Source organism: Odontesthes bonariensis, chromosome 20, assembly GCF_027942865.1.
Source record: "Odontesthes bonariensis isolate fOdoBon6 chromosome 20, fOdoBon6.hap1, whole genome shotgun sequence".
Lineage (NCBI taxonomy): Eukaryota > Metazoa > Chordata > Actinopteri > Atheriniformes > Atherinopsidae > Odontesthes > Odontesthes bonariensis.
Window position 1 is genome coordinate 4,604,295 of NC_134525.1, and position 22,010 is coordinate 4,626,304.

Below are 22,010 nucleotides of genomic sequence, written 5' to 3' on the forward strand. Positions count from 1 at the left end.
GTTGTTGCCTCAGCATGATGGCTCTTTGATGGGGTGGTCCATGAGGGGGGTCTTCTGGCACCACACCTTCTGGTCTGCCTGGGCTGGTTCAGGTAGTAGGAGACCCTCATTCATGGCAATATTGTGCAAATCTGGCATGCCTTCTCTGGGCTATAGAGCAGTTTGCCCCCCTGCTGTATGGAGACACACCCACCTGGCCTTCAGCTCAGTGCGCTCCATGACAGCACGGGTGCTTTGATGCGTATATGCGTCTTGTGCTCCAATTATGATAGGCAGTCCAGCCATGGCATGAAAGTCCCTCTTAATTTGTCCTTGTTGGACAGCGGTGTATGGGAATCTGATGTACCATGGGTGATAAACTGATGAGAGCTTTGATGACCGAGAGGAGCGCACGACTCACAGAGGACTGGGACACCCCCGATCTGTCTCCAATCTCCCTCTGAAAGGTTCCAGTGGCCAAAAATCCAAGGGTGGTGAGGACCTGGACGTGTGGTGGAATTGGGTTTGATCGGCGTGTTTCTCTGGAGTTGTGGCTCTAGCAAGCTGCATATTTGTAGCTGCACAATCTTTGGGAATCTAAATCGCGATGTCAGCCATTCGTTTGTCTCTACACGATCTCTTCAAAGAGCCTGACGCGCTAAGGCATCTGAAAGTAGAAAATCAGCCGCTGGTTACATTTCCCATTAACCTTGATATATATAGAGTCAAATTAACCTTCAATTAGTGCACAATTTAAGTCAAACAGAATAATTTCAGCATCATTATGGGGTATAATGTATATATTTATGTATGTTTGCTTCAAAGTAATTAAATATACAATCCAAACTTGATTGGAATAACAGCGGACTATTTTACGAAACTCCTACGACAGGTCTGGATCACTCGTGAATTATGTTCCTACCTGAAAGAAAACGTAAAATACGAAAAGATTGGTGAATGCGCAATTTCTCTTAAATCACTCGGACGATTTAAGAACAAATCTGTGCGTACGAACGCTTCTTGCATGAGGCCCATCCTGTTTACTCTCCTTTTCCTACGGGTCAAAAATGACCCGCCCTATCAAAGCCCCAAAATAAAGCAACTTAATTGAATTTTAAATCCAAAATCTATTTCGTATGATGAAACCACCTGTTATTTATCTATTCAACTCAATTCAATACAGTTTTTATCATGTATTTTTTGTTACACAATACAAAAAGACAATCACCAGTTTTCAGGATTACACTTTTTTTCTTTTTTTTTTTTTACCACAAACCAACTGTCAGTTGGACCAACAGTTTTCTTGTTTTCTCAGTTTTCTTTTACATAATAAAGGTTTATTATTGCTATTATATAAATGTGAAGTAATTACTTCTGAATTAATTATATTGAAAGGGAAAAAAACAGTGAACTTTTTTCTGGTGTTTAAATGTTTTTATAATTCACGGCTCAAAAATGACCCATAAGACAATCTTTGTACCCTAGTGGTGTACAGCCCACATGGAGACATAAACAAAAATAAAGTCTGACTTTTTCTAATGATGGGGTCCCTTTGGGAAAAGTCATAAAATTTCAAGGTGGAAAAAGATAGTTTAAGGTGTTTTTTCTACAGCTAAACATGGTAGTGGCTCACTTTTGACCCGCAAGACAACAGGAGGGTTAAACCTGAGATTATACAATGTTTTTCTCTTTTAATTTCTTCTTTTTGCGCTTCGTTGTACTCTGATGTTCAAAGCTCTGAACTCTGAGTGCTGCTACCTTTAAGAAGGAGCTTCATGTGGCTCAAATTCACTTGAAAATAGCCTTTTTTTGGGTAAGGAATTTTGAAACCTGAAAACAAATATTTGATTGATGCAAATTAATGTCTGTATTTGATATTTTTCTATTTTATTAATTCAGTATCTTGTTAAGAAGAATGTAAAACTGATTCTATATGCTGTAGAAGGTGCACTCGTGACACTGAGATCACTCATGAACCTGGACTTCAACTTGAGATATTTTCCATCTGGATTTGTGTTTCAAATGTTCCTCGATGAAATGTCGCATTTTTACAAGAATAACAACGATGATAATCATTCAGAGATTTCTTTCAGTTAATTTTACACTATTTTAGACGGAAAATTCTATTTTTTTTTTTTGGTTTGCTTTTTGAACAAAGAAACAAAAGTTGTACAGGAGGAATTTTGACACATTTCATGTGAAAATATGTACTTTTTCTGTGTATAAAACTCATCAACAAATGAACAACACAAAAACAGGTCATATGAAAAAAAAAGTTAACCCTACTATAGGTTTTCAGTAGCAGGACGTAATAAAAAAGGAATCGTCTGGTTCTTATCAGGTCTTAAAACGAGGCAAACACAACTTCAGATTGTAAAAAAAACAACACATCATAAAACACAGAAGCAGTGTGTGAAAAAACTAAGTGAACCCCCTGATCTGACAGCTTGTAAAACCACCTTTAGCAGCAGTAAGTTGCAGTAATAGTTTTCTGTATGACGTTATCAGTCTCTCACATGGTTGTGGAGGGATTTTGGACACTCCCACCACAGCATCTCAGTCAGGCTGAGGTCTGGACTTTGACTGAACCATCCTTATTCTTTTCTTTTTCAGACATTCTGTTGTAGATTTGCTGCTGGGACTGCAAGGTGCCCAGGTCCTGTGGCTGCAGAACCAGCCCAGATCATCAGCCCTCCACCACCGTGCTTGACAGCTGGTATAAGGTGTTTGTGCTGATATGCTGTGTTTGGTTTCCTCCAAACGTGCTGCTGTGCATTATGAGCAAACATCTCCACTTTGGTCTGCTCTGTCCAAAGGACATTGTTCCAGAAGTCTTGTGGTTTGTTCAGATGCAGCTTTGCAAACCTAAGCTGTGCTGCCATGTTCTTTTTAGAGAGAAGAGGCTTTCTCCTGCAGCCCTTCCAAACAAGCCATACTTGTTCAGTCTTTTTCTAACTGTGCTGTCATGAACTTTAACCTTTAACACGCTAACTGAGGCCTGCAGAGTCTGAGATGTAGCTCTTGGGTTTTTGACCTTGGGGTGAACTTGCTAGGACTCCACTCCTTGATTGACATCTTGAATGTTTTCCACTTGTGAATAATCTTTCTCTCTGTAGAATGATGGACTCCAAATAGTTTGGAAATGGTCTTATAACCCTTCCCAGAATGATGGGCAGCTTCTCTAAGATCATTGCTGATGTCTTTCCTGGTTAAGACCAGAAAAGTGACAAAACTTCTGCTTTTATGGAGGTGCTCAAACTTACTGAATGATCAGTTAATCAGAGCATGTTCTGTTGTTTTTATAAGGGTGCATCCTTATCCTCATTGGTAAAACCTTCTGATTGAAAGATGATGTACTTTCTTTTTACCCTGACTGTAAATCCATATCAAGGTAGTAGTATATCTCTTCCAAAATGGCTACCTTCTTGAGCCTATGGTGATATCAGTGAAACTCCTATATAGCAAAGTCCAGATAAGGCTACCAAATGTTCACAAGTTTTACTCTAGTTCCTCAAATTGTAAGTACGCAACAATTAATTTGAAAAGAAAATGTGGCAATGAGAGGAGGAGACTCTCATCTCCAAGGCTAACATGCGGTTTCTGGCCAATCAAGGATATTAAAAAATATGTATAAGTCCTTTTTCTGAACACATATAAGTAGTTTTACAAAAACAAAGTTTTCAAGGCAAGATTTTACTTCCACCAATATGTATTAGTCAGGAACCTAACATTAGCATATATGTACTCAAGTAAATGGAAATGCATTATGCACTAATAGAAATAATACATAATATCAGTTGTAATGTTGAGTGATATTCATTAAGTTTTAGTTAGATTTAATTAATAGATATGCACTTGTGTGCAGGATTCATAAAATGATTAGTATAGCTCTATTACTCTTATAGCTCTCACGTATGCAAACAAATTAAGGGGCCCATGATTCCGTGAAATACGATGCTTATTTAAGATTGTTAAACTCCGTTTCCATAGCAACCAGAGTTTACTGGGAAAGTATTAACAGGTGGTTACATGGAAGCAAACAAGGACAAAGTCGCACGCCCACCAACACGCCGCAAGAAAGACGCCCAGCAGCCCACCGTGACCACCGTCCACAGAGGAAGCAGGTTCCAGGTGAGTTCCTGCGGCTCTTTCCGTGAAAAAAACCCGGACAGAGCCCGCTTTTACGCGTGGAAAGCTAAACTGTGTTACACGGACGTAGCCGGCGGTGACCGTTAGCTTCTGCAACGCTATTGTTGTCGTTCGATTTATGGACGTTAACTCGGTTAACTGACCGTAAATGGCGGGTCCGGGGCTGCTGCTTTTCAGCTGAAATGCTTCTCACATACCGGAAGACGAAAGGTGTCACCTCGGTTAACTTAACCAGCAGTTGCACAAGAGTGTGCTTTTAAAGGTTTTGTCTGGTTTAACTTCACCTGTCAAGGTTGTCGGCGCCGTGAGGATCTGTCTTTCAGGTGAATAACTCCGGAGACCTGGCAGGTAAACTGAGAGTAAAACAAGTGTTAAGTTGGATATTTGTTGCTTATACCATAGATGTTTTTAGAGCAATGTCTTTATGCGAATGTGCGTTTTTAAAAACATTTAAATATTGTATATCACGCTATATTACGACTATCTGACTTTGTAAAGTCACCGTAATATAGCGTTCAGTTAGCTTGCAAAGGTCTTCAAGCTAACGGTAAAATGTAGCCGTTAAATATCAGTTTGTGTCATCAAATTTAGTTCAAGCTGGGTGTTAAGGACGAACTTTTCCTCTCAAATACACACTGCTATAAATTAGTTATGGGTTTATCATTTTCTTTAGCCAAGCGGCATTAAGTCTGTGCGGGGATAAGAAGGTGAAGTGATGTAAACAAAGCACAGTAAGTAACATATGGTTTTAGTTAACTCGGTCACACTTCGTTTGCTTTTTGTGGCAAAAGTTTTCTTAACTTTATACTTCACCGTTATGATGGCATCATAACGGCAGCCTTTGATAGGCATTCTAGTTAGTCCAATAGATTAAACCCAGACTGTTCATTTACATGGTTAATGCGCCTTTTAGACTGCTTATTTGGGTTATTTATTAGTTAAGCAGGTTGAATCAGGTATTAATTAGCACATTATGTGATGCTGCGTATTCTTTTGAAAGGTAGTTTCAGCCCCTGTAAAGGAAATTGATAAAGGATATTGTAGACATTTAAGGGTAATCTGTTCCACCGTCAACTTTGATTTACATGAAAAATATCATGATATGATATGTAGTACTACACAGGTGTGTAAAGTTATTTTGTTGATTTCAAAGAGGAGGGTTTCACATTTTTGTCTCCTCTGAATGTTACATGAAAGCAAAGATATTTAGGTTAGTGGAAATTGGTGGATAACTGATTTGGGTTTTTTAATTTGGATCATATAAAGCAGTCAAAGGTTTGGACACAGGTGTGGTCCTGTGTCCTCATGTCATGTTTGTTTTGCTCCGTTTTCTTTCATCTTGTGATAAATACAGTAATAATGCCAGCTGAGAAACAGGTGCTGAACCTAAATGAGTATTTATGTAACAGAGCTGTGTCAGCATTGTCTCTGTTTGTCGATATGAATAAAGAAATATGTCTAAGAAATGTTTACAGCTGATCAAATTACAGCTACCCTGACAAAGATGCCTGCACCGTCATCATCTTTCTCAGCTCTAGCTCACAAATCATTTTCAAAATCAACTGTGATTATTTTTATAGCTTTTTCAGTAAAATGTCAGAAAATGACACAAAGAAGTGTCGGTTAGTTTCCAAGATCCTCTCAGAGACACTTTAAGGAGCCTGTTGTTGTTTCAGTTTTATATAAGAAGCAAAAGCAAAAGGAGGACAACTTTTTACCTTTTTACTTTTTACTTTAACTTACTATTTTTTATTCTCTTGTATATTATTTAGATATCTTTTTATATTTTTTGTGTATACAAAGCCAATAGTTCCTGAACTAAAGTTCATTATGCCTGCATAGTGACAATAAAGATTCTTGATTCTTGAAAAGCAGAAAAAGATTTGATGGGTGAACATTGTAAATTAATTTTAAAGCTATTGCTCATTAGTTTACCACCAGGATCTACTAACAGAGTGGTCCTTAATGTGATGTGATGCAGGTCGTTCCAGCCTCGTTTTATTGAGATTGTGTTAAAACAAGTTGGTTAAAACTCGTACAGTTTAAGAAATGTTCCCATTAAACTAAAACACTGGAAAACAACTAAAGTTTGACAAATGGGATCTGCATTTAGTTAATTTTTTAATCTTTCAGCTGTTTGTCAGTCGGAGGAAAACGTTTAAAGTTGGTGTTTTCCTGTCTGGTAAACCGTGTCCATTTTTGTCATTTCATATTAGTTAATAGAAAAAAAAAAGAAGCTCTAGTGAGTGATAAAAGTAGACGTCAGTGACCAACCTGGGAGGATCTTTTCAGCTTTTCAGGATTTTTCAGTTTAGTCCATATTGAGTAATCTAGCTGTGCCAGCTGGTGTTGTGACTCACTTCCTTCTCTGCCCTGCTCCTCCTGCCAGTCTCCGTGGTGACCAGCAACAGCAGCAGCACTTGTCCTGTACACTTCCCCTCCAGCCCGTGTCACATGACGTCAGACCAGAATCCACTGTATCCAGCTGATCTACAGGTGCAGTTAACGCTCGGAGAGCTTGTTCCTGGCTACTACTACGTTTACCAGGTACTAAAGCCTCAATCATCACTACACAGACACTTTTTAGATAAATCTGTACCTGTCGTGAAGTGATGTGACTACTCAGCAATTCAGTCTAGCACATTGACTTGTCTGGAGATAACTTTTTCTTCTCTTATATCACTGAAATTCAAATTTTGTTGGAAAACGTCAACTTTTTTGCACTAATAATCACAACTTAGCCTGTACAGTCTTTATAGCAGATGACAATCGTTGTTCGCACATCTTTTCCTCAGATAAGGGGAAAAGTATGAAGAAGCTTAAAGCAACTGATGGTTTATCCAAAAATCCAGTGTACAGATTAGACATTTTGGATAAGACAGATCAAGTCAGCAAGTGTAAAATGTTGTGATGAGTACTCTTCAGTTATCCTGAGATGTGTTTGTAAATCCTGTGATGTAACTGCATGTGAGAGGTATCAGTGGGCTAGAAAGAGAAGTAAATGGTGAGGGGAGAAGAAGGAGAGGACACTGTTTCAACACTGTTCTGTGATTGGTGGCTGCTGGACCATGGGCCATGTGCTGACCCCTCTCAAACTGTAGCCTAACCAGGTCTATCACATATGCCCCCACACACAGAGACACACAAAAGTAATGTGCGGGCCTGTGTTGAGTGGCAGGGACATGTGAGCTCCTTAACATTTGCTATTCTGGGCTGGGAAGGGGAAAAGGGGGGGAGGGCATGGGAGGATTGGGACAAGGCAGGGGGCGAAGGGGGTCGTTTCTCTTTCCGCGTGTGGCTGAGCCGTCGTGAGGAGCTGCTCATGATTTTGTCTCATGTTGTGTAGGCTCTTGGTGTGTGTGGCCATAGCAGTTTTTTGTTTTATTCCCACTCTAGGCCGAAGAAGATGGGGTGCTGCTTTAGTAAAGAGCTCAACCCTGGCCTACAGAATGAGAGGAGCAGTTTAATACAGTCCCCAACCCAAAGTGGACTGAACAAGGCAACGGAGCAGGTCAGGCAGAACGCTGCAGCTCTAGCTCAACACGTGTGCCTGGAGGAAGAAGAGAAAAGTGTGCGGGACGGACAAACTGATGCGAAGGCTTTGGAAGATGAGGAAGGTCATCCAGAACTGGATTACAAAGTTTGTACTGAGCCGGTTATATCCAGCAGGGAATGCAACATACAGACCGGGAAGGATCTGAAACCGGCAAGTTTTCATGAGGAGAAGGAGGCTACTCTTATCACAGCCAGCACAAACACACATACAAACAGGGAGACAATTGCTAGCGTGACATGCATTGCCAGGCCCTGCTGTGAGCCGGCTCCTTATATGGAGGTGCCCACACAGAGCCCGTTCAAACAGAAGATTTTGGACAATGCAAGAGTCAAGGCATTATGGTTCAGTCAGCTCCCAGAGGAGAAGACAAAGTACAAGCCGGCAGGCTGTCAGTCAGCTCCTGCCAGGTTAGCCTCCGCACGCTGCGGGCTCACAGAGAGCGAGACTCCACACAACCCGCCTCAGGTGGTCAGTGTGTGTCAGGGGACGCAATGGGATTCCTCCAAAGCAGAACACCAGGAGGAGGATAGCGTGGAAACCTGCATCAGCACGACTGCACTTTGTCGTGTTATGGAAACAAAGAGCCGGAGCTTCTACAGCATATGTTCCATCGATGCCGAAGACCTTGAACATGACCGTGAACACAACCAGTGCCAAACAGCTGGAGCAACACATGCACTGCGTGGAGCTGAAGGAGAAACAGCTGCTCCACCCTGCACAGTAGAAGATCCAGTCTCCAGCCAATCACAGGCATTTAAAGTGTGTGACCATACATATGTCAAAGAATCTGAAATGCCGAGCAAGTCACATGATAAGGAAGCAGCTTCTACGCAGTCCCATGCTGCTGAAGAACTCTCAGCAGAGCAAACCGCCTCACCACAACAAAGCGTACCCCCTCAACAGGTGGACACTTGGCCCCTGACCAGCCCTCATATAAGCGGACAGGACCCTCAGGCATCCGCACTAGACAGCTGTCAGTATAACGTGTTGAATTTTCAGAGACCTCCAAAGGACACAGATGCTGTCACATACGATGTTTCAAACGCCATGAAGCCAAACGCAGGTGAATGTACACATGCGGAGCTGAAGAATGAATGTGCTGAAGATCGGACAGCAAAGATGTCAGAGGAGGTAACAGTGACAGAGCCATGTTTTCATTCAGGTAATGAATATAAAAGTAAGGGATCAGAGGAGGGCCGCAGGGCATCAGTGGGAGGCTGTACTGTGACGGAGGAAAGTGCGTTTGACTTTCAGGGGAAAGTAGATCAGAGCTTGGATTCTGATTGTGGTCCTGTAAGCACTCATCTGCATCAGTCTGAACTCGGAGCAAAGCAGGACATCATCTGTTCACAAACATCCACTGAAACTCCTGAACTCAACACTTCTTATTTGAACCCCACATCTTTGAATCTTGACATCAAACGGCTACACAAGGAGGAGGAAGAGGAGGTGGATGTACTCCGTTTGTCAGGAGAGCAGATTGAGACAAATAAATCCCGCCTGCAGAGTGCGGCCATTCCTGTGAGTATCTGCAGAGGCACCAGCGCAGAGGGGGATGTTGGTCACAGCAGCACAGTAGGTACGACTCTCACTGAGGTGTCGTCAGTTTCCACCATCTCTTCATCGTCTTCGCCGCCTACTAAAATGGCCTCCCTCTCTGGCCACACAAACCTGACGCCTCACTCAGGTTCAACACAAAGCACGCTTCAGCAGTGTGGCTCCGTCGATTTACATGTTTATTCAAACAAGCCAACATTTGAATTCAGAAACCACGATGTTGAAGCGACGATATTTAGTGACCGTCAGATTAACGATCCCGGGTTTGGTTCCTGTGACAAAGTGTTTGACAGCTCTGGCGTAAAAGCTGAATTTGTCGTCTGTCATGGAGACTTCGAACAGGCAGTTGAAGCTCCAAAAGCAGAAATTCATCAGCAAAGCAAACCTGTTGTGAGAGTTGATGTTCCCATCGGTTTACCTGAAATGGGCCAAAACACTTCTCTCCTAGAGGCGAGTAATGAAAAGTTTGACATCCCGTCTGCCGACTGTGCGGGTGTGAATGAAAGCATCACTCCTCAGGGCCCTGAGACATCTGAGAGCGGCATCGAGGATTCAAGCCACATTCCTCTCACACAGCCTCCTCCTGCTGAAAGTGAGCTTTCTGTTAGCACTTCCTCTACTCCGCCTCCCTCATCTTTCTCCCTGTGCACATCTGAGTCTGTTGAAGTTGATGCCGCTGAGAGTGGATGCAGCCAAATCCAACAGGAGACAAATCCATCAGAGCACAAAGTAGAGGAGACAGCAGCTGAGCAGCTGACCTACATTGACCAGCTCGTTGTGATGCCAGTCCATCTTAAATCCGTAGATGCAGTGGAGCGGCACTCCCATATCGTTCAACCAGCCTTTGAACCCACAAAAATACTTACCTCCAGTGTTGCCTCTGACTGCAGGAACCCTCAATCTGAAGCTGGCATTCAGCACGAAATCCTTGACATTTTGCCACAACTGGAAGATTCATCAAATGGAAATTACTTAGAGGAGATGAATGAGATGGAAATGAACATCTTGTCAACTGAGCCCCCTGCTTTGGACAGTTACACTCTTTCTGAGAGTCACAGAGATTCACTTTCTGAAACTTTAGATGCATGTGACGGGTCCAAAATCCCTGATGAAATTAGTCATCAGATCGACACTTTGTTGAGCTCCGGAGAGGCTCACACCATGATTGCTGTGGACCCAGGTCAGATCGATATTTATGCTTCAACTCCATCGTACGAGATTCACTTCCTGGATCAGGGAGCGCCCCCTGCTGCTGAGGAGGGAGAGAAAGAAGGCGGGATGAGGGAGATGGTGTCTGAGCTGCTGGGAGAGGAGGCGGACTCCTCCGTCTGCCGTCTCTACCCCCACACCTGGATCAGGTTGGGTCTGGAGGAGAGCTTTGGGGGGTGGGCGCGGGGGGCCTCTGAGGCTGAGCCGAACCAGGGCGAGAACAAGAAGGGCAGCGATGCAGAGCTGCTCCCACCAGCCGTCACAGAGCTTCAACCCACTATGGCTCTGCTGGGAGCTTACCCCTACAGCACTGTGATGCCTCAGGGATCCTGTGTGTGGGACTGGCACACAAACTGCTCTCAGCCTGTAAGTGTTCACTCAACATGTGGTCTGACTGGGCTGAGTGAAAACCTTCAGCATCATGGCTTTATTCCCAAGAAAAAAACAAAAAGTGGACTGTGGTTCTGTAGAATGAGTAATTTATATTATGTTTTGAGGCACTCTTGCAAAAACTAACCACAGAATGCAACTGGAGTGGAAGCAGATGTCCTAAATACTTCATGTTGGAAACAAAGCTACGTACAGTAAATTCTCACACATGTTCCTAAAACCTGCATACACAGTGTGAAGTTTGAGATAAGGGAATACATAACGTGGTGATAATGCAGTTGCTTGCACTTATTAACTCTGATTTAAACCAGTTACCTGAAAGTGGTCTTTATAGATCCATTTTTAAACAGATGGATAAAGTGTTAAGACTTTAATTTATTATTTTAAGTGAGTGGATCTAAGTGCGTTTCAAACACTCAGTGTAAAATGATACTTTTCATTAAGAGTTTTTTTTTTGGAAACACTAAGAACTGCACCTATAAGGATAACCACAAATAAATGTTTGTAAATATTGTTATGATCACTTTTCGTAGGGGTTTAGTTAACAATACAAAATTTGTACCGTTGACCTGTCCAGGGTGCGCTCCACCTCTGAAAATTGCAAAAAGAACCAAAGCATCAAATGAATTACAACCCCCTTCCAAGTTTTCTTCGGCACTTTTGGGGAATCTGCAGTTTGTTCTCTGTTGTTGTCATCTGACAATTGCAAGGATATCATTGAAATTATGTTGACCCCTACAAAAGTATGAATAAAGTTTGCTCTCAAAGGACAGCAGCCTTTGTAACAAAGTTGTAGGTTCTCCTAAGTCTGTAGCAGGTTATCAACATTCATGTCAGGGTCTGGGATCAGATGCAGTGCGTGCTTAGTGTTACTGTTCACAGCTGTGGACTGTCACGTTGTTTTCATTTGGTGTGGACTTTTGGTGGTCTTCACAGAGTTGACTTTAAACTTTTGCACAAACTGAGATGCATCATCTATCATTAAAATTTTTTTTACCTCTGTAACTTGGCATCATGTGTTTGATATTGTGCACATTTGTGTTTTTGTTTTTCTTTCTAATTTCAGGAACCTGCTGCTTCCCCCAGCCTTAACCCTGATGCCCAAGTATGGACAGATCAAAACTTCAGCTTTAATGTCCCCATCACTGCATACCAGCAGCCTCAGGAGCCATGGCTACAGCCTCCCAATGATCTGACCAATCAGGAAGGTGGGCTGGAGTTGTCTCTGACAGCACACAGAAGTGGCTGTTAAGTAGTGCTGAGTGATGGTGGAGTTTATTTTCCCTTTCTTTTAGGATATGTGCCAGAGTTCCAGGTGAACATGGGCCTGACTGAAGCTGCTCCCAACGCGGTGGAGTACCAGACGCTGACTGCTGAAGCTCCTGTACTGAACGGGGAGTCCACTCTCCCACCTGTTACAGGTATCAGTCTGCTCCAGGTGTCTTTAAGTTGTTTTTACACATTTTTTTAGAATTATCTGGAGAAATTGTTTTTGTTAGAACGCAAATATTCTGATCATTTGGAATTGCTGATTAAACAGACTTTATACAGCCAGCCCCTCAGTTTAAAGTGCAGGTAAATACTGCACTGGTGATGCTAATTGCTTTGCACTTTATTATTTGTGTTGTTTTCTACATATATTTGATATTGAATCAAACATCATTCTAAGTAAGTTGCTACTTTTGTCCAGCAACTCAGTTTGTTTCAGACGTCTCTCCAGAGTACTTCTAGAGTATTTTAGTATTTCAAGAGACAGTTTCCTATTGCATAAAACATGCATGAAAGGGCAGCTGCAGGCAATGCGTGGACTTAATATGCTGTCCAGAAATCATTAGTGAAACCGGGTATCAAGAAAAGTAGCAGAAACAATGTAGCTCAAACGAATTCCTGTGATTTCAGATCAGATCAGAGAGGAACTGAGCAGAATTTTGGAGTCCTGTCTGACCAGGTAACAACACTGCACCCCTCCCCCCATAGTTCATAAACAAAGAAACAAGGTCGTTGCCATGGTCTTGTATTAGTCTAATTTTAGATTGTTACATTTGTTTGTCATGTCATGTCATGTCATGTCCCCTGTCTCTCCTTAGGGAGCACCTTGGCAGCGACCTCTACCTCCAGTCTCAGATGGACAACGACCAGTACGTTTCTGTTGCGACTCTGGCCAGCCTCGACAAGATCAAGCATCTCACCACAGACCTGGACCTCATCTCTGATATTCTGAAATGTCAGTGTTTGTTTCTGCTTTTGTCTCTGATATTTCTGAAATGTTATCTAATGTGGGTGTATCATGCTGTGAGTAGACCGATATGGAAACAGAATTATCAGTATCAGTAATTATTATCAGTATTCAGTATTTCTTTTCTGGTTTGTTTCACTTTTCAGAACATTTTATTATCCAAACAATTTAAGATACAGTTCTCACTCGGAGCAAACAGACCGTAGTGTTTCGAGTGATGACTGTTGTTGTCCTGACTTGTTCTCTCTCTCCCTGGCTGGTAGCCATGCCGCTGGTCCAGGTGACCCCGTGTGGGCAGAAAGTCCGGCCCAGTCAGAGCCGGTGTGTTGTGATCCTGCGTGAGATTCCTAACAACACTCCTCATGAGGCAAGAGCCCCCCGGCTACACCAACACAATTCATCTCCCCCTCTTTAGTTTTATTAAACTGTAGTCTTTACGATATTCCTCACATCTTTTCAAACTGAAATGGACTGAAAACCTTGATGTGTCGACAGATTAATGTCACAGTCAGTAGATGACATTGATTACAACCTGAGTTACAAAAAATAAGGAGACCTTGCATTAAGTGTAAATAAAAACCGAATTCAATCATTTTCAAATCCCATAAACCAACATTTTATTCACAACAGAAGATAGAAAACACATCAAAAGTAAAAGGTGAGACATTTTGCAATTTGATGAAAATTATCCTCCGTCTCATCCATTGCTCCAACACATTTAAGTTGGGACAGGGCTGTTTGCTGCTGTGCTGCTTCTTTTAACAACACTATAAAATGTCCCAATTGGGATTGTATATTGTTGCCTCTCCCCTAATGACAGCTGGGATAGGCTCCAGCCCCCCACACGCCCTGAGTTGGATTCAGCCGGTATAGAAAATGGATGGATGGGTGATGGAATGCAGGTTCATATTGAATGTTGAGTAATCAGTGCATGTGATGTCACTGCTGCTGTTTAGGAGGTGGAAGCTCTCTTTGAAGGAGAAAACCTGCCCAAGTTTGTGAGCTGTGAGTTTGTGAACAACGACAACTTGTTCATCACCTTCGAATCGGAAGCTGACGCGCAACAGGTAAAACTGGTGACTGATGGGAAGTTTACCACCAAGGAATGTTCATCAGGGTCGTCGCATGTAAAATGAAATGATCTGTTTGTTATATATCCTAACATCACTTTTCTATTACTGTGTGTTCTAATTGCTGATTCCATGTTGAGAGTCTAAATGATATAATGATGATTAAGAAGTTATTCCACTGTAATGTTATGATTTTACATTGAAAGGTTCAAATTGCTGTTTGTTTGTTCGCACCTGCTCCCAAAGTGTGCAGTTAAGCATGATGTGAAAACCAAATCATTTAAACAGTTATTTGCCGTGCATGCTCTGTGTATGTCCTCAGGCCTACAACTACCTCAGAGAAGAGGTCCGGGTGTTTAAGGGAAAGCCCATCATGGCCAGGATTAAGGCCAAAACAATGGCCTTCAATTCTTATGCCCCAAAAAATGGTTACAGACCCATCCAGCTGGACCAGTGCAGCAGTCCTTATGGCTCTTACTTCCCCCCGAGCACGTTCCAGCAGTCCTGCCCGACCCACGTACCCACACAACAGTTGTATGATTTCAACAACGAGGTGTGGGCGGCTGCAACGGGTTACCAAGAATGTGCAGAGGTTAGTCCCTTTTATGCTTAAAGTGGTGCTAAGAAATAGTAATTTACAACAGAAACACACATGGCACAGATGATGAATGATGTCTGTCTCATCTTTCTAATTTTTGTTGGTTTGCTGTTATTTTTACCTCATTGAATGTGAATGTGGTTCCTTCTCACACCTTTCAGTCTCACAGGTCATTAACAGTTTAATTAAGCTATCGTTGTGTTTGTTTTGCCAGCAGCCGCACTTAATGATGAATGACTTGATCAATGGATTAGCAGCCACTTCCATCTTCAAACCGTACAACCCACAGAGGCAGAGGTGACATCACTCTGTCTTGTGTCTGAGTTCGATGTTCTGTTTGCTGTCAGTTTGTTGTTAAAACGCTCTGATATAAACGCCGGCCGCTGAGGTGTTTGGTCGTTCTTTTCTTCCAGGAGAGGCTCGAGGTTGTCTAACTGTGGAGATCGTTGGCAGAGTGACTCCTCTCAGTCATCAGAGCAGCTATCGGCGGATCACACCTCTTGGCCCACAAAGCAAGGTCGAGGCCGGTCCCACGGCAACCTGCACCGACAGAGCAGGGGTGGACGGGCTGAGTCCAACAAGCACGTTCAGTTGGCCACTTCTGAACGGGGAAGGTAACAAGACATCAGCTCAGTGTTCACATATTTGTGATTTAGGTGAGCTTTGTTTTCTACTGGCTGTTTATCCATGAACTGCAGTAGAAACAGTTCAGGACAAATTACTGATGTTCGTCTCTTAGAATGTAATAACAGTTATATTAACGTTCCACCATGAGTGGAAAAAACTGAGGATGAACGTTCTTTAACACCTGTAGTTAACTTCATTTGATCTGGAACAAGGAGGAAAAAAGGTGACATCCTCCTTTTAGTTTTGGTCCATTTCCCATTCACCTCGACTTGTTCCAAACCAACTCAGAGCTGTAAGTGTGAGGTCAAATGGACCGAAACCAGGTAGAAAAAAGTGCTACTAAAATCACACACAGTGAAATCTCTGCTGATTTATCTCCTCTGGCTTTATTCCATTGACAGTCCAGTGGACCAGAAGCTTTGACATGAGTCAAATAAAACCAAAGAAAGTGCCAAAATAGTCATTTTGGTTGTACTGAAACAAATTAGATGCAGTTCCATGATTTAGAGTCTGAATCCAAGCAGGAAACCAAAGTATGATTGAAAGTTTGCCTGAGCAGACACATTTATCCATAGCAGCAAACAGAAAAGGCTACTAACAAGAAAGCAAGATGATGAAACCAGTAAAGTTGTAGCTCATGTCATTTATATTTATCCTTCAGTCATCGTGTTGTTGCTGACTGCAGAGTCTCCACACTGTCGCTCTGAGAAGCTTACTCAGAATGGAACTGAAACCATCCGACAGACATGTTCTGAAAACGACTTTCCTTTATGTCTCTGCACTGAAGGAGAACAAACTTCAGCCACAGGAGGAGAGAGAGCGCGAGGTCCTGGGAAAGATCCTCTCAAAACAGTCAGGTACAGAAACCACCGAGCAGCTTTAACGCTCCAGAGCTGAAAGTGTGAGCTGACCGCTGTGCGTTTCTACAGAATCCCATGACTCCTCTTCGTCCTCGGTCTCCTCCTCCGGAGCTCAGCCTGACCAGCTTCCCTCCTCTTTCGACGGGAAACGCTGCCATAGCAACGATACCCGCAGCTAATGCCAACACGAAGGTAACACACGCTCTCTGTCAGACTGAAACTGTCACAATCTGAAATGAATACAAAAATATATAAATGGTTAAATAAATAAGTTTATATGATCGTAAATGCTACTGAAATAAATACCAAAACAATTTGTGCTCAAATAATTGAATAGCCTCTAAAATTAATGTTTTTTTTTTATTTGCTTTGATTTTTAAACTGTATTCATTTAAACTTTTGTTAAATGAATACAGTCTCTCAAAGTCTGTCATGGGCTCAGCTGCTCGGCTATTGGTTGATTATCAGGCCTTCACAGATAAGATTGTGGCAAAACGGTACTTCCTGTATAGAAGCTATGATACAGATGGCTTGTTAACCGAAAGACCGGGCTAGTTTGTGTTTTCTAAGTCAATGACTGGGTTTGCTTAAAATGTGATGCGCTGAAAGACCGCCCCTCTAATTAAACTTAAACATGGAAATAAAGAAATGAATGCATCTATAAATAAATCAATGAGGGAGAATAATTAAAAAAATGTATGAAGAAGTCAAAATAAAATAAATAAGTCTTTTAAGTAAATAAATAGTGAAACTGACGTAAGCTTAAATGAATACAGTTTCAAATTAAAGCAGGAAAACGTGTTTATCTTATATTATTCAACTACTAAGATACATTTATCTCAGTAGCATTTATTATCATATAAACTGTCCTCCATTCAGAGATAGTTGATAGTGATTTATGTTTTGTGCTCACAGGGTCCGGTCACATCACTGCCGGTGGTGTCAGAGGAGCCTCAGCCCGACTCACAGCAGTAAGAAGGCTCTGTTTGATCTTAACATTTAAACTGTTCTTCCAGGTTTATTCACTCTGAACATAATTAACAATCATTAGTTACTTAATACTGACCTGCCTGGTTCTTATGCCGTCATGTAGCAGCAACAGATGACTGTTTGTCTCTGCAGGAATCCGAAGGAGAATGCAGAGATGAGCAGCGAGGCCGAGCCAGTTCAGCTTTCACAGGAAGCAGCCACAGTAAGAAGGAATCAGTAACAGCTTATTGCCCTGTGATATTTTTTCATTGCCAGTTAAAGATGCATTTTAACCTGTCATGTTGGCAGTGTAAAGTATGAGCACACATACTTAACTGCACGTGCATGTGTCGGATTTTACGTAGCAGATTAATGTTTGAGCTCAGGGACAAACGGTCCAGGTTAGGGGCAAATCAGCAGTTCGCTGTGTGTGAGTGTTTCATCCCCGGCACAATATCTAAGTAAGTAAGTAAACTTTAAAACACAAAGTGCTTTACAATCAAATACATAAAAACAATTTGAAGAAAATGCCACAAATAAAACAAATGAATAATTATAAAGTCATAAAAGACGAAAGAGACCATACAAAGATTAAAAAAAAAAAAATATATATATATATATATATATATATATAAGTGGAGACATGGGTAAGTTCACTACTGTCTAACTAAAAGCTTGCTTAAATAAAAAAGTTTTCAGCTGCTTCTTAAAAGAGTCGAGAGATTCAGAGCACCTCAGTGAAAGCAGCGAGGCGTTCCAGAGTTTGGGGGCCACTGCCTGAAAGGACCGGTCGCCTCGAGTGTGGAAGTGTGTGTGAGGAACAACCAACAGCCTCCGACCTGCTGAATCTAGCATTTCTTTGGCAGGAATCTTTGTCTCGCTAACACGTATTTAGATGTTGTGGTGTCTTTGGGCAGCGGGCCACTGTTTCTCCTGTTCTTGGTTGCTTTTCATGGCTTTTGGCGTTTCCTCCTCTTTATTGTGATATTTGTCCTTGTCGGCCCCTCCTGGCTCCAGCCGGCTCCAGCTAACTTAGCCAATCAGTATTTGATCAGCGCAAAGCTTCTTCCCTTTTGGAGGGCTGCACGTCTGTGTGTCTGCGCATGCTGTGAATGCTGTAAACAGATATACCTCCACCAGGGTATAAAACAGACCCAAGGCGTCACTGTGGAGCTACGGCCGATGTGAGCGCGAGAGACGCTTTTCTGGTGACACAAAAGGGCAAAACCCATAAAAGGAAGATAATAAACATACAACAGTAACACAGGACCTGTCGAAGAGTCCTGGGGAGTCTGGACCCGGGTGTCTGGCAGCAGATACGTTGGGTTCTGTAGGTTGTAGGGAGGAACTGGGCTGGTTCCTGCTCAGTCCAAGGACGCATGATTGGATTTTGATCTGAGCATTGTGTTGGTGCTCCCTGAGCTGCTGGGGTGGGCTCTGTCTGCAACAACTTTTGGGTTTTGTGGTATGAGTCACAGTATCATCCAGATGTGTGGCAATGACCCAACAACAGCATGGCCTGTGTCATTCACCTCGCCTGTAAGTGGTTTTAATGTTGTGGCTGACTGATGAAATAATGCCTTTCCTGACCTCAGAGAACGTTTAATGTCCAAGTCTTAAACATGTAGAAAAGCTGTGAGCGTGATCCTGATTTATTGCTTTGGTCTGATTGACAAGGAGTCCAAGAAACCGAGCTACGCTGAGATCTGCCAGAGAGCCTCCTGCAGCGAGTCTGAGCTGCCCGCTGACCACGCCCCCTCAGCTGCGAGTCAGGCGGCCGAACCAGCCGCGCTTCCCTGGTGATCAGAGAAAACCAGCAACAGACACTTGGACTTTTTTTTGTTCTTACTTTTTTTTAGTCTGATGTGTCAAATCAGTTGAAAATGTGTTGTCGTATCATCCTGCGTGTATGAACGGGATTCATGTTTAGAAACGCTGCATTAAGCGCCGCACAGCCTTCTAATGAACTCATTTTAAGGATGATTCTGCAGACACTGAAATGTGCACGTGTGGGGACGGGCTGCGTATAGTGAGCCACTGTCAAAACTAACTTTCGCTTTCCTGGAATAAATGTCGATCTGCTACTTCTGTTTTATTTCTTGGTTTGTAGTTCAGGTCAGTTTAAAGAGAGCCAGGTTTCATTTTGATTTAGTCTGTTTTGCTGATGGTATGTTTCCTTCTTTCCGTCTGTACAGGATGCTCTGTTATTATTTCTTCTTATTAACGTGTGTGTTAATTAGTCTCAAACACAGCTGTGGACTTACAGGACGCTTTTCCTATTGATATCACCTCTAGTTACCCACTTTGTTTCTATTTTCAGACATCAGTGAGATTTTGGGACTCGTTATGAATAAGAAAAACTACTTTGCTCTATTTATTTGATCTTTCTACCAGAAGGGTTTAATTTAATTCAAAAGTATGTTTCGCTTGAAAAGCACCGAATGTTCTTTTATCTTTGCAGGATTTATTTTTATTTTTTTTCTTATTCCACTTTTAGAATTTATTGGTATGTATTTTTTAAGTTCTATTAAACAGGAATGCTTTCTGTGTGTTAAAGCTTTGGTCTTGTGTTGAGAAAGAAATTCTGTTTGATGTAACTCGGTGTCGTGGTGTCCAGTGCGCTCTGTTCGCCTGTGCGTCCATCAGCACGCTCTGTTTCAGCACGAAGAACAGGGAATGAATTTGACTGTAGTGACAAATGTTCTTCAGTTTGCAATATAAAGTTTTAAATGTAAAGCCGTCGTCATGGAGAAAAGGCAGGCACACTTGTGACGTGTTAATCTGTACAGATGTACATATTACTGATGAAATATTAAAGAAGTGCCTTTGAGGTAAAACTGTCTGATAGTATATGTTGACATGGACCCAATCAGTCAGATTAATCCGATCACTGCTATACAAACATTCGTACTCGCCAAACGTCCTCCTTTAAAAATAAATGAGGTTCATTCCTCCCTGTAACCAGCAGGTGGCAGAAGAGCCTCATTACCACACTCGTTACTTGGTTACAAAGAGAATGATTTGATTCTTGGGAGGCTACAAGCCAAAATGAATGTGACATAATACTAATCAAATACACTGTGTTAGACTGACAAATTGATCCACCGTTGTCACAACCACATTAGGAACATCTAATAGGATTGTACTTAATTTAACATGTTGCTTTGAAATTAAACGCATAAATGTGTTGAAGCTCAATTTCCATCCTCAAACACATAAAGACCACTGAATGATAACCACAGTGTGACAGAGGAGAAAAACTATATGTGAAGACTGTTTGACTTCAAACTCTTAACAATGTTTGACAGGTCTAATAAAACTGATGGAAATCTAATGGCTCACAGACTTTGCTTGGGTTTAACTTGATTAATGACAGCGAAAGGAAAATTTGATCATTTTTATTTGAAGAACACGTTGATTTCACTTATTAAAGATGTGAAAAAATGTGGTTCAACTGTTCAGACAATTGCTACGAAATAACTTCTCAAAGATATTTATGCCTTATTGACCACTTCTATATTTTCATTTTTAGAATTTCACCTCCAAGAGCAAATCAGCAGTTTAGTTTATAAGGGAAAATCTGAGTTTGTTCGAAAGAGCTTTAAAGTGAATATTTGGTCTGAGCTCCTTTATTCTCCAACACAGCCTGAACCTTCTCAGACGAGCTTTCTGTACTTTATATGCCAAGTTTTCAGCTCTTTGGGAATCACCTTGTTGCTGCACAAATTCTATTTTCTGTCTGTCAGACTGTGTTATCTTTGCTGTTTTTCACACATGCAGCTAAAGAAATGGAACAAATGATGTGTCTCTGTGACAGGCTGCTGGGAACAAAGTGCCTAAAGATACAATCCAAAATTGTCTCTTTGCTAAGTTGTCTGTTATGTGTTGACACAACACTGGTTCATCCCTTGAGATAGGAGCCTTTTTTTTATGTTTGAATAGGTCAGAGTTAAGAGGCTTAACAAACAAACATATTCCTCTGAAAATGGTACAAGGTACAAGGACTGGACTAAAAATGAGAATTATTTGTGTAAAATTGTGTCAATCAAACAGTTTTCCTTCAACAGAAATAAGAATATAGAGACAAATTGAACTTTCTAAATAATTATATATATTTCTAGATGTTTATTTTCTTTAAAGGGACAGTTCGCCTCTTTTGACATGAAGCTGTATGACATCCCATATTAGCAACATCATTTCTGAACATCTTCTTACCCCCTGCTGCGTCCTGTGAGCAGAGTTCCAGCCGAGTTTTGGTGTTGACGAAGGTAGTCCGGCTAGTTGGCTGGGGTTTAAAAACAGGGTTCAAAACAATATACGTTCAAAACAGTAATACATTTGCATCACAAAATCGTCCATCTAGAAAAAGTCAGACCTCATAATCACTTGGCGCTATTTTCTCTCCCTTCGTATCACTGCCTGCTGCCGCCTGCCGACAGCAGCGCCTGTTACGGTGTTTGCTGCTCGGTCTGCACTTCGGTCTTCAAGGTTTACACAGCCTGTAGTGATACAAAGGTAGAGAGAAATAGCGCCAAGCAATTGTGAGGTCTGACTTTTTCCTGGAGAACGATTTTGTGATGCAAATGTATTACTCTTTTGAACACATGTTCATTTGAGAAGCAAAACGCTTTATTTTTTAAGCCCCAGCCAACTAGCCGGACTACCTTCGTCAACGCCAAAACTCGGCTGGAACTCTGCTCACAGGACGCAGCAGGGGGTAAGAAAATGTTCATAAATGATATTGCTAGTATGGGATGTCATACAGCTTCATGTCAAAAGAGGCGAACTATACCTTTAAGCCCTAAAATTC

General features: G+C 41.9%; 1 protein-coding gene across 3 annotated transcripts; it reads left to right on the forward strand.

Moving 5' to 3' along the window:
* The first annotated feature begins 6,587 nt into the window (after window positions 1-6,587).
* On the forward strand, window positions 6,588-20,037 carry LOC142370105 (uncharacterized). 3 transcript variants are annotated; one of them, XM_075452543.1, is made up of 16 exons: window positions 6,588-6,675; window positions 7,525-10,816; window positions 11,907-12,048; window positions 12,136-12,261; window positions 12,740-12,788; window positions 12,928-13,064; window positions 13,340-13,443; window positions 14,033-14,143; window positions 14,469-14,738; window positions 14,959-15,041; window positions 15,158-15,358; window positions 16,159-16,228; window positions 16,301-16,423; window positions 17,147-17,202; window positions 17,354-17,423; window positions 18,878-20,037. In XM_075452543.1, the coding sequence occupies exons 2-16, from the start codon at window positions 7,535-7,537 to the stop codon at window positions 19,001-19,003; spliced, it is 4,950 nt and encodes a 1,649-aa protein (XP_075308658.1). In that variant the 5' UTR covers window positions 6,588-6,675; window positions 7,525-7,534; the 3' UTR covers window positions 19,004-20,037. The 3 variants fall into 3 exon arrangements, with proteins under 3 accessions (XP_075308658.1, XP_075308657.1, XP_075308659.1); XM_075452542.1 differs by lacking the exon at window positions 6,588-6,675 and having other exon boundaries at window positions 7,430-10,816; XM_075452544.1 differs by lacking the exon at window positions 6,588-6,675 and having other exon boundaries at window positions 7,430-10,816; window positions 14,962-15,041.
* Window positions 20,038-22,010: the final 1,973 nt, after the last annotated feature.